The sequence below is a fragment of the Peromyscus eremicus genome, chromosome 12 (assembly GCF_949786415.1).
Source record: "Peromyscus eremicus chromosome 12, PerEre_H2_v1, whole genome shotgun sequence".
Taxonomy (NCBI): Eukaryota; Metazoa; Chordata; class Mammalia; order Rodentia; family Cricetidae; genus Peromyscus; species Peromyscus eremicus.
The window spans coordinates 59,877,385-59,890,398 of NC_081428.1; the positions used below are offsets into that span (position 1 = coordinate 59,877,385).

Consider the following 13,014-nt stretch of genomic DNA (forward strand, 5'->3'; position numbering starts at 1 on the left):
ACACTAAACCTTTAGAATAATGACTGGTCAAGGGGACAGTGTTCCAGTGAAGCAAAACAAAAGCAGAAACCAAATGTTTGGGTGAATTAGTATGGCTCCCTAGGTGGCCTCAGTGGCAGCTAAATCACATCCCAGTAGAACACCAACTAATGGTGGCCTCACAGTGACCCAGTGGAGAGACATCTGCGGCAGGCACAGGGAGTCCTCTGCTCCTACTCTTCCCTTTGGATGAACAGCCACAGGGAGGCCCTCCTCTGTGAAGGATGGCCCAGAGAACTGTTGGTGGGAGCAAGCATTCATTACTGGCAGTGCTCCCCAGAGAATGGCTCATGGCTCCAGAAGGCAGGGCCTCCTCCAGTGTTCTTGTTACTATCTCTGATTATACAGATTAGAGAAGCTCAGAGCAAGTGCTGATGTGGCCTTAACAGTTTCCTTTAACGCCTGCTGCTGATTGCCGCTTGTTTGGAAAAGCGGGTATGGCCTGGTCTGGGGCAGTCAGCAGAGAACTGGCAAAACCCAGTGAGGAGCAGAAAGCGGGCTCAGTGGATCCAGAGATCATAGCCAGAGCCCCTGTGGTTCTGGGGGTGGTGTAGAATTCCAACAGAGATGGGTCCAGGGAAGCAGTTTCTCCCTCTCTCTTTCCGTTCATTCGGTTCATGGGAGTGGTGCCGAGCCAGGGCAAGTGGGAAGCGGATGGCTTGTTTGAGGCTGCCAGTCTTTCCTCTGCTCTCTGCTCATGGTGATGTCTCCAAGTATAGACATCCAATCAGGAGCCATGGGTAAGATCTCTCCAGATTCCTCTGTACCGAGTCTGCAGGTGGTGTTCATGTCTGTAGCTGTGGGAGAGCCAGGGCAAGTGGGAAGCGGATGGCTTGTTTGAGGCTGCCAGTCTTTCCTCTGCTCTCTGCTCATGGTGATGTCTCCAAGTATAGACATCCAATCAGGAGCCATGGGTAAGATCTCTCCAGATTCCTCTGTACCGAGTCTGCAGGTGGTGTTCATGTCTGTAGCTGTGGGAGTGGTATTAAACAGGGAGTCCTTAATGTGACTTGTCCTTCTGAACCCATCCCTCAGTGATCAGGCTAGCCTTTGAATTTGTTATTGTCCCTTGACAGCTTTATGAATAGGTCTGACTTACAGGTCAACTCTGCTCCATTTCAACCCAAACACTGGTCTTTCCTGTGTTCCACACTAGGATGCACGCACGCACGCACGCGCACACACACACACACACACACACACACACACACACACACACACATACTCTGCTAACATCCAGCTGACAAAGCAGTCCTGGTAATGTATGTGCAGGAGGGCAGCCCTGCCTCCTCTGCTGGTCAGCTGGAGGGGAGTTTGCTGCTGATCTCTGTGCCCTGAGCCATCATCAGGATGCATTTGTGTTTTATTTATTGCAGTAACTATTTACAATGAGAGTCCTAGCTATTCATGGGAACAAGGTGAATCTCAGGTGACATAGTCGCTGAGACAGAAAGAGTCAGGCCAGAGCACAGTGAAAACCAACTGATGGTGGCCTTATAGTGGCGTAGTGGGGAGAGTTCAGGGTGGCCCTCACTCCTGACCTGGGGCTTTTGTATTCACACAGGTTACACCAAACATCCATGATTTCTTAGGTATACCATGGGGGTATTATTACCTTCTACTGCGTTTTGTGGGAGGGAGGGATAAAATCACATTGTATGTGAAGTACTTACCATACACAGAACCTCAGATAATCAGTAAAAGTTAGCTTTTTTTTTTTTTTATTAACGGAGGAATGTCTCACTTTTACCAAACCAGTTGCTTCATGTTGCCATGTTTGGGCGTCTAGATGATGCCTCTCCAGCCTGATGTTTCATCTTGCCAATGGAGAGCTCCAGCCCAGTGTGGCTGCTGGTCCCCTGCTCACCTACAGGACCCTGCTTTTCCTGACTCCTGCTTGGTGGCAGGGCAGCAGCCCCCAGGTGGTCGAGGGTTTTGCATGGGCTGTTCTTTCCTGGATCTTCTCTCAACTAGTTCCTTCTCAGTGTTTAGGTCTCTGCTCTCATGTGACTTGCCCTGAGTATCTGCGTTCTTAAGTATTACCCATTTCCTTCAGCTGCTATCTTACATTTATTACTCCTTCTAGAATATAACTTTCATGATTCTGTCTTTGCCCACATTTATATTCCAAACCCCTAGTATCAGGCCAGTTACAAAATCAATGCTCAATAAGTATTTATTGGCTGAATATATTAATGGATAGTATGATACATTTAGGGGATAATGTGTTTCTTATGAACATTTTCATACCTAGATTCTCCTCTTTATTTTTTACTTTTTCATTGTGTGTGTGCATGTGCATATACATATGTTCATATGTATAGGTGTGCCCACGCAAGTCAGAGACCAACCTTAGGTGACATTCCTCGGTTGTCCACCCTGTTTTTTTGAGATAGGTTCTCTCATCGTTGGCCTGAAGGTTGCCTAGTAGGGTAGGATGGCTGGCCAGCAAGCCTCAGGGATCCGTCTGTCTCCTCCTTTCCCAAAGTGGGATTACAAACACATATCATACTTCACTTTTTGTGTGGATTCTAGGGGATCAAACTCGGGTCCTTATGCTTATGCACTTTTCTGTACCCCATCCCATCCCGAAGTCTTCTCTTTGAAGCCATATCAATCTATATAGGGACATGGATATTGATCACACAGAGTCTGTGCATAGTTACCCATGTGACAGGTGCCTTGCCAGGTAAGCACAGGGTCAGAAAACCCCCTGGACTTTAGAGATGAGTAGGAGGGACGCACAGTAAGAGAGGACTTCCTGGAGGAAGAGTCTTGCAAAGTGATATCTGAAACGTGATTAGAAGTTCTCTAGGCAAAGCTGGGGTTGGAGTGGGCAAGCACAGAGACATGGGAGGATGAGAGGCAAGTGTAAGGCAGAGGGAAACTAAAGACAGTTGTGATGCAGGCGTGACATGTTGTCCTGTTTGATGGGGTGAAGACCTCTGTGACACGGAAGACCTGAGAAGAAGAAAGGGTAGGATTGAGATCTAATCTTCGGTCACACGATTGTGAGTCACATCCAGAGAAGTTCACTAAAGTAGCCAGGCAAGAATCTGGTGAGACACATGAGCTTCGCTGAGGCCTCAGATGGCATGGAGTGAGGGGTCCGTGGTTAGGAAGTGAGACAGGAGGAAGTGGTACTGGGCTTCCTAAAATCAGACTGTGCCCAGTGTGATGCCATAGCATAGGGTTGCCACTGACAGGCACTCAGCGCTGCTGTCCGGTTACCAACATGACTGTGACTTGAGACACCTAGTCCTTACTCCCCAGGCTAAGGCCATTGAGTATTCTAAGTTGAGAAACTGGGCTGGGGGGACGGTGACAGCTAAGAGAGTCAGAGAAGCAAAACCAGGGCCAACAGATGAGTCACATCAGTGTGTGAATGAACAGGAGTGGGCTGGTGAGCGAGGATTCACGCCTCCTGCCGAGACACAGCACTGTGCCTGGCGAAGCACTTGTGAGGACTGGCTTCTTAGGGGGCTTCTCAGCAAGAGGCCACTAAGAGGAGAAAGGGTCAGCTGTCATGTGTTGGCATTCAGACTCACTTCTTGGAATCCTGGCCAATAAGCAGATAATACCCTGGTCTGCCCAGTGTCCTGATGTCATCTTACATAAAGCCCACTTTAAGAGAAAACTCCTCCTCCTTCTCTATTCCCACCAGGTATGCACCTCTGTGCGCTCTCTCTCTCTCTCTCTCTCTCTCTCTCTCGCTCTCTCGCTCTCTCGCTCTCTCGCTCTCTCGCTCTCTCGCTCTCTCGCTCTCTCTCTCTCCCCCTCCCTCCTTCTCCCCCCCCCCCTCTCTCTCTCTCTCTCTCTCTCTCTCTCTATATATATATATATATATATATATATATATATATATATATATCCCTCCCCTTTCTCCTTCCCTCCATTCCCTTCTCCCTTCCCCCAATAAACTTTCCACATGGACATGTGTCTGCATGGTGTGAGTAACTTTCTGCCACTCCACACTGCAACCCACTGCCACGTCTGCATAGTGTGTCTCACTCACCCATGGGAGCATCTTGGCCCAACCCGCCAAGGCTTCCTGTGCACCATATCATAACAACATGTCTATTCATTTACTCCTCATCTACTCACCAGCTAAGCCCTCCTCATCTGGATCCTTTAGATCTCAACCATCCCAACATGGTTCATTTGGTCAAGAGAAGGCTCTGGGGGCACTAGATGTGGGTAGGACCTAAGGGATCCCTGGAGAGACAGCCAGGACTTAGCCTAGTCATTGAGATGAAGTTACCAGGACAGATCTATGGTGAACATACACACCATCATGATTTCATTTGCAGATCAATAGAATGGGAAGCCTAGGAAGGAGACACTTGAGCAATGTCCAAGCTCCATCAGCCATACCTGGGAAAGACTGTGCCCAGCCCTTCAGGGAAGCTCCTTAGGCCAAGTGGCAGCATTCTCAATCTACAGAACCAGAGGCATTTCATAAAGGCAGAAATTCTCCCAAGCCTATACTGGTGATAAAGGGCTCCATTCTCCAGTAAATGAGAGTAGGAAGCTACCGAAAGAGCATGCTTATTGATTTCCATGGCAGATGTTCTGATTGTATGTTGCTGTTGCTCTGTCTGATGTGGTTGTGTGGTACATACTGTTTTTAATGTGCATCCTAATAGCTGATTTAGGCAAAGTGAATCTATCATTAAGCTCTCATATACCACACCCAAGAGAAGTGATGTCATCGGTCATTGTCTTAGTTAGGGTTTCTATTGCTGTGAAGAGACACCATGACCATGGCAACTCTTATAAAGGAAAGCATTTAATTGGGGGTGGTTTACAGTTTCAGGGATTTAGTCCATTGTGGTCATGGTGAGAAGCATGGCAGCATGAAGGCAGACATGGTGCTGGAGAAGGAGCTGAGAGACCTATCTACATCTTGATCTGCAGGCAGCAGAAGGAGACTGTGTCCCACACTGGGCACAGCTTGAGCATATGAGACCTGTAGAGGAGACCAGCCCCCACACTTATTTACCCCAGGAACTCTTGAGGAATAAGGGATAAGAGACTTAAGTTAGAAATAGAGGGAGAGAGAAACAGAAAACACAGGATAGACTTAAGTGGGCCTGGATCCTTAGCCACTGGCCCAGAACTTTATTCCAAAGGTCTGTTTATAACAATGCCAAGGAGTGGAGCAAAAGACCTCCCCCTTGCTAGTAACAGTCACCTGGTACCCAGGCCCATGTAGTCCAATAAACCTCTATGCAGTCCTACTGGGTACAGCCACTAAGAAACCGAGTGGGCTCCAACAGAGACTTCAAAGCCCACCCCCAGAGTGACACACTTCCTCCAACAAGGTGGCACCTACTCCAACAAGGCCACACCTAATAATATTGCCACTCCCTCTGAGCCAAGCATTCAAATAAACACATGAGTCTATGGGGCCATACCTATTCAAACGCCACAGTCATGAAAGAGACTCCTGGACCTCATCTCAGAACAACTCCCCTCAGAATATTTTGACAGTCCCCCAAATGAGCATTTTCAAATGAACATCCTGGGTGAGAATGAAAGGCACTAACGTGATAGAGGCAATGGCATGAAGCAGTAGAAATGCCTATTTGAACTAGCACGCACTCACTGAGCAAGAACAAATCCAGTGACGTTTAATGGACAGAAGAGTAAATGGTCTAGAATTGAGCAGAAGCAGCAGCTGATCAATCACCCGGTCATTCGGTATATACGTTTATGACTTCTGGGCCTGAGAGGCCTGGAGAGTCTGTGAGCAGTTCACGGCTCAGCCTGAAGGAACTGTGATTTATCATACACGTTGGGAAGCTTGCTGGAGGGGGCCCCTGAGGGACTCAAGCCCCAGCTGGGAAGAAAGGGGAGAGGGAGAAAACCATGGTCTCTTCTAGCTTTCATGGAGAGTGGAAAGTGGGAAGAACCACCCCCCTATCTCCCCTTTAGAATGGATGTAAGAGCCTGCTGCTCCCAATTCAACTTCGTTCTAGCTCTATCCTCCCAGTGCACAATAATAGAATTCTAACTCTAAAAGTGAGATTTGGACCAATAAACATCGTCTAAAGGTAAACTGCCTCAGGGGAACCTGGGCCTGTGAGTGATAACACTGTAAAACAGATTGGTGACATGGCCCCAGGGAATATACCCTATGAGAAGAGAGGAGGTAGGGAACAGGCACCTGAGGCTGGGGAGGGGTGTGGACCCCAGCAGCTTCCAGAAGTGGAGTGGCACTGGGGTTTCAAATGCCCATAGGCAGCTCTATCCGACCTTGCCATTTTCTTCTGAACATCTCAGGCATCATCTGAGATGACCGTGTCACCGCCCCTAGCCCCCATGGTGATGGTCCTGGACTGTGGCCTCCCAGATCCTGACTACCGGATCCTGTTCCTATTGTGTCTCTCTGCAGTACTGCAGCATGCGACACTGTAACCACCACGTCACGCCCTCCTGACTCTCACTCGCCTGTGTTTTGTCATCAGGCTTCTCTGCTTCTTGCTGACTTCTCTTAAACATTGACATTCCTGTCTGTTACATCTGTGACTCAGTAGACGGCTCTTTCCACCCTTGCTTTCACTGGATGATCTCACCGGCTTCTGCACACGTGGGCTCCTGGCCACTCACAGAAGGACCGTTCAGCAAAGGCAGTTCCCAAACCCAAATTTCCACCCCAGCTTTTTTCTTGCAGTCTTGAGCCATCTAGCACATGGCCTTCAGAATTTCACAAGTGTGTGAAATACATCATTTATATTAACATTACCTAGAATGTATAATAAAAAGAATTGTCAGGCTGCATCTTTTTGAGAGAGAGAGAGAGATTTGGGAGCAAATGGTTTAAAAGTGTGATTTCCAGGAGAAACTTGTAAGAGAGCGAGAGTAGAGTTGGGGAGGGGACAGACCGTAAGAGCTTGTGGTCTCACAGAATCTAGCTGTAACCTCACTAGGGGCTTGCACAGGCTCTGAGCAACTATCACCTTTCACGGTCACTTGGTCATGAGGGATGGGGACAGGCTTTAACACACCTGTGTAAGAGGGACACTGTCCAGCCATACTGTGGGGTAGTAACAGAGGCATCCAGCAGCCAAAGGCAGTTCTCTCGAAGGTGACAGGCTCAACCCGATGGCTGCAGCTGTCATGGCACTGGAGAACGGGGACAGTGCCAATAAAGGGCTCTCGAAAAGGTTACCAACAGCTCCTTATAAGACTGCTAAGACAGTCTGTACTATGTGTTTGGTCCTTCTGCTAGTGCTTTATGCATACATTGACAGATTTACCTTTTAAGGCAGTTATACACAGTTAACAGTGAGGGAACCCAGGCCCAGATAGGTTAAAGATGCTTGCCCCAGGGGCTACCCTAAGTACATGGTAGAGCTTCAGCATCCTGAGTGTGGAGATTCCAGGTGTGTGCTCCTCCTCCTCCTGTGCTTTTGCTAGCTCCGTTTTGTACCTTTGTCCTGACTGCAGAATGGTGGTCACCCACATGGACCCTTTGCCTTAGTTTCCCTCACCTCTGGTGAGTTCTCTAAATTAACTCCTTCGTTGCTGACCCCCAGCTCCTCCCCCAGGCTTAGTTCCAGACTGGTAGGTCCAGAATGACATAGGGAGCTGAGTATAGGCTTCAACATCTGTGGACCTAGTTTTGCATTCCTGCTGAGCTTATTGCTTAATCATGAAACCTTATGCAGATGTTGAACTCCAGTTTCATCATATCTACATAGAGACAACCAGATCTAGTTTATAAGGTTATTGTGGGGATGAAATCAAATAATGTATAGTAAGTGTCCGTGGTTCCTGGCACAGAATAAGCACAAGATAATTTTTTTTTTCCTTCTGTCTCCTCCAGCTGCGCTTACATGCAGAACACCTTGGGAGATTAGACTGTTTTCACAGAAAGTATCCAACTTTGGCCATGGGAGGATTTATTGAGTGCTGAAGAAGAGGAGGGATAACTCCTTTTCACTGGTGTGCAGATGTAGGGAGAAAGATCCATCCTTCCTCGGGGCTGAGGACTCAGGGACTAGCCATGTAACCGGGAGGTCTGAGCAAGCTGGCATGTGGGGGGGGGAGGGCACTCACGCGTCCCATGAGTTGAGACAGTCTTCTTATCGCTGGTTGACATTTAATAATGAGTGCTGAAAAAGAGTTTTTGTCTCCTTCTGTGGCCTCAGGCTTGCAATGGTGACCTTGGGACTAGCGAGTGTAAGCGAGTGTGATGATGTGAAGGGAGCATAACACACACAACAGTGTTTACACAAGTACTACCTGGAGGGGTAGGTGAAAGCCCCCAAGGAAATATTATACCGTATATGGAGAAATGGTTTTAAAGTAAGTGGATGGTAAACCAAAAATAAAAGAAGGAAGGACCCCTAACTGAGATATCACCAATTTTTTTTAACCTACATTTTTTTTCATTCAATTTTGAGGACTTATAGTTGAGGTTTGGGTATTTAAGATAAGTTTTCCATAAGTTGTAATAGCAGCATCTTGGTTCTTTTGACTTGCTTATAGTTTTGGTTTTCAAGATGCTCAGTCTTATCCCAGTTGGTCTGGATTTCAAGAGCTACTGCCCCATCCCAACAACCTGAACTGTGAGACTCCCCAGCCCCATCCCAACAACCTGAACTGTGAGACTCAACCAGCCCCATCCCAACAACCTGAACTGTGAGACTCACCAGCCCCATCCCAACAACCTGAACTGTGAGACTCACCAAGTGGAGCATGAGACAGCTGGATGGTACCCTCACAAGTCAGCCTCACCCTGGCTATCCTCCAGCGGTCAGCATGACTCAACAACCCTTAATTTTAAAGTGGGCATACATTTTGAGCTACCTGTGATTCATCTTAAATACAATGCTGGCAAATATATGCTACTAATACCTTATTTAATCATTTGGCAAAACTGGCCTGGAGGCATGCATGGAAAAGATGCTCTGGCTCAGTTTGTGTTTGGCAGTAAAGTGTTCTATCTGTCTCAGGTGAGTGCAGGGCATTTACCCACCAACCCCACAGCTCCCCAGAGTTTTCTTGAGTGTGAGCAGCAGGAAATATTTGATAGAAGGATTTAGATTGTGGAGATAAACAGATAGAAAATAAAGGATAGCCTCGAGAGGGCCCAGAACTTATTCCAACAGGCCCAGACTGTCTCTGCCCCAGGGTTTTTATAGAGACGCCAAGGGGTGGAGCAAAAGACCTCCTCCCCCAGCCCAGCCAAGTGCAGACCATCTCAGACACCTGCACTCAGGCCCGTGCTCCTAATCATCCTCTCTATGCGGACCTGCTGGGTAAAGCCAGGAGGAACCTGAAAATGGGCCCCCACAGGTGAGCATAAGGAAGACTTCTTGTCTTTAAGGAGCAGTAGAGTCTCTATCTTCAGGGTGCTTTAATCCAAATGGGGAGACATGCTTCCTCCTGGGACACAGAATCTAAAAGAGAAGTCAAGTGCAACCTGAGCACCCCATGTGATAAACTTCCCAAGCACAACTGACTAGAAGAGCAGAGGTAGGTGTTTGCTAAGTGCAGGTGTGGGGAGGAAGTGGAATGGAGCCCTTGGTCAGGTGCGGTGCGTGGAGGGAGGATTTTGGAGGCAGTGTCTTTTCAGTTGGTTAGACAAATGACAGGAGTTGGGAGGGGGGGTGATTCAAGTCAGGAAGAAGCAAGTCTCCTGATACTTTTCTGCCTGTGTACTTAAGAAGTCTCCGCTGCCCCAAGTGACCGTGCCTGACCTCTGATCTCCCCACAGTGAGGACGTTTGCAAACGTGGCTTCACAGTCATCATCGACATGCGGGGCTCCAAGTGGGACCTCATCAAGCCCCTCCTCAAAACCCTGCAGGAAGCCTTTCCCGCCGAGATCCATGTGGCCCTCATCATCAAGCCTGATAACTTCTGGCAGAAACAGAAGACCAACTTTGGCAGCTCCAAATTCATCTTTGAGGTGAGGCAGAGCCCTTGTCTACCTCCTTTCTGCTCCTCTGTGCAGTCAGTACATTTCTTACTTTCCTTCCCTGTCTGCCCTGTAATGGCCAAGATGTGAAGGGCAAAAACATGCAGATTCCTTGGCCATCTTGACCTTGCCAGTTACATTCTGGTATGAATAAGGGGCTCAAGAAATGGTCCCGAATGCATATCATTATACAGTTCTATATACTATTGATGGGAGTGTGCTTGGCATCAGTATTTCTGACAGCAATATTGCAATTGTATCAAAACTTTTTTTGGGGTGTGTGTGTGTTTTTTTTTTCAAGACAGAGTTTCTCTGTGTAGCTTTGGAGCCTGTCCTGGGACTCGCTCTGTAGACCAGGATGGCCTCAAACTCACAGAGATCCACCTGCCTCTGCCTCCCAAGTGCTGAGATTTAAAGGCATGAGCCACTATCGCCCGGCTGTATCAAAACTTTTAAGAGTTTATATCTGTGGATCTCGTAATTCTTCTGGAAGACCATTCTTATAAAACAAAACAAAAAATAAAAAATTAATTAAAATTACAAACAAAATGCCAACAAAGATGTTCATTATAGTTCATTTTTGTAATAGTATATATGTAGTATATTGTATATATGTATATATTATATGTATAATATATGTAACGTTTACTATATACATATACACATATAATATATTAACATGTACATGCATTTATTGATATTTTTACTAACAATCCATTAATTTTGGTGACATTGATACAGAAATCTTATAAAGCTATTTAAAATCATATTTAGAAAATATTACAAAATGTTCATTATATATAATTTTGCCAGGCAGTGGTGGTGCACACCTTTAATCCCAACACTTGGGAGGCAGAGTCAAGTGGATCTCAGTGAATGTGAGGCCAGCCTGGGCTATAGAGTGAGTTCCAGGAAAGGCACCAAAGCTACACAGAGAAACCCTGTCTCAAAAAAACAAAACAAAAACAAAAACAAAAAAACCCCAAAAGTTCATTATACATAATATTTAGAAGCCATGTCACAAAACAATTATGGACAGCGTGATCTTGGATGGTTTTTAAATCTCTGATCTCTGTGAGGAGGAGATTGAGAAATGGAACTGTTTGAGGTGGTTTATATAAAGTGACTAGAAACTGGGGGGGGTGTATTTTGTTCATGTTTTTCTATCTTTTTTCAAAGGTGACATATGACTTCCGTATCCATGAAAGCATGTTGTTTGAGTGCATGTGAGTTCTTGCGACTTCATAATGATAACACATGAGGTTAAGTCAGAGGCTTAAAATTCTTGTTCTAGCCAAATTTGAGCAGAGAGAGAGCTTGTTTGAAAGTTGGAGCTGCATTCAATCTTTCAGAGTTTTCCATTCTAGAGTGCTGTCCCCATGGACTAGGAGTGCGTATGTGTTGGGGTGGTGGCCCCAGTTGGCTGCAGTTTGGGTACAAATGGCCTGACCTCTTCACTGAGGAAGTTCTCAGTCTCTTTTAATAGCCCAAGAAAATTGTCTTGGTGCAAAAACAGTTAAACATCATAGTCTCCTAGAACCCTACCCAAAGCTCCAAGTCCCACAGAAAACACTTCCAGTATTCTTGGCTTGTTTATACGGTGCTGGTGACAACAAGCCTGTGCATTTATAAGGGGAAGAACCTCAAAAGAGTGTTTCTAAGAAACAGTTCTGGAAACATTGGCTTCTGTGTAGCTGTCCTGCCCACTCCATGACCCTCTTCACCCCAAGCTGAACAAGATTGTCTCTGCCTCCTAAGCCAGAGAGGCACAAAGCAGATGGCTGGTGGCTTCCCCTCGGTAAAACCATTAGCCGGCTCTAGTGGTCTTACCAAAACAGCAGGTGGGACCCCTGCCTCAGACTGAGGCAGCACACGAGATGGGAAGGGGAGCAGCTCCGTCTGCAGCAGATACTTGATGAACAGTGAATAGCTTTGGAGTGTCAACTTCCCAAGAGTGGTGAGCATAGCCAAGCTGGAAAAGGAACGTGCTCCAGAGTAAGGAATCTCAGAGTCAATGTGCACAATCCCCCTGGGAATCTTGAAAACACAGAATCTGTCTCTAGCCTCTGGTGGGTCTGAGGGCCATCTGACAGGCTCTCAGGTGGCATGGATGTCAATGGCCCGAAGGGTGGATGCCATGCTTTGGAGCAGCCAAGACCTACCTCGGCAGAGTTCTGTGCCACTGGCTGCATATTAGAATCCCCTGGGGACATTTAAAGTCGCCCACTCCTGAGTTCTGGTCTAATGACATCAGGGTCTCTAGGGGCGGGCTTGTTTCCTCAAACTCCCTAAGGCAGTGGTCCTCAACTTGGGGTCAAATGACCCTTTCACGGTGGTCAGCTAAGACCATCAGAAAACACAAATGTTTACATTACGATTCATAACAGTGGCAAAATTACAGTTATGAAGTAGCAACGAAAATAATTTTATGGTTGGAGTCACCACAGCGTAAGGAACTGTATTAAAGGGTCGCAGCATTAGGAAGGTTGAGAACCATGGTTCTAAGAGGTGTAATGTAGTCGAGCATGAGAATCTCTGCTCTAGGTCAACCCTCCTTTCAGTGAGGCTCCATCTTGTGTCTCAGGTTGGGTATAGGGGTGGGGAAGTGGGGGATACTCAGAAGGCAACAAGGTACAGGGACAGGCTGCTCTTACAGGCTTATAATGTTAGATACTCACTGACCTTGAGATCATCACAGTGAGCGAGGGTGGGACACCTACTCCATGCCTGGCCTCCTATGTACTTGCTACTCATGGACACATTTAATCAGATTTGGGCTTAGAGATTAGGGTTTTCAGTCTGGTTTAGCTCTACTCTGTGGGGAAGGAGACTGGGTCCCTGAAAACTTATTAGATAGCTTGCCCTAAATCATTATATTAGTAAGGGAAAGGAGATCCTAAATCCAGATATTCACTTCCTAGCCCCCTCACCAGAGAGAGGAGAAGTCCAAAGCCCTGCAGGCAGGAAAAGGTGTCTACTGATGAGTAGAGAGGTTGCTTGTGGTGGTGTTCGCTAGAGACACTTCGTGGACACAACATTCTTCACT

The 13,014-nt window shown here is 47.0% G+C and overlaps 1 protein-coding gene across 2 annotated transcripts in view; it reads left to right on the forward strand.

Annotated features, from left to right (window-relative positions):
- Kalrn (kalirin RhoGEF kinase) overlaps nucleotides 1-13,014 on the forward strand; it is a 604,693-nt gene that overhangs the window by 199,555 nt on the left and 392,124 nt on the right. For both annotated transcript variants that reach the window (XM_059277711.1, XM_059277712.1), the window contains exon 4: nucleotides 9,767-9,959. In XM_059277711.1, the coding sequence (XP_059133694.1) occupies nucleotides 9,767-9,959 (193 nt within the window). The remainder of the gene's footprint in view (nucleotides 1-9,766; nucleotides 9,960-13,014) is intronic.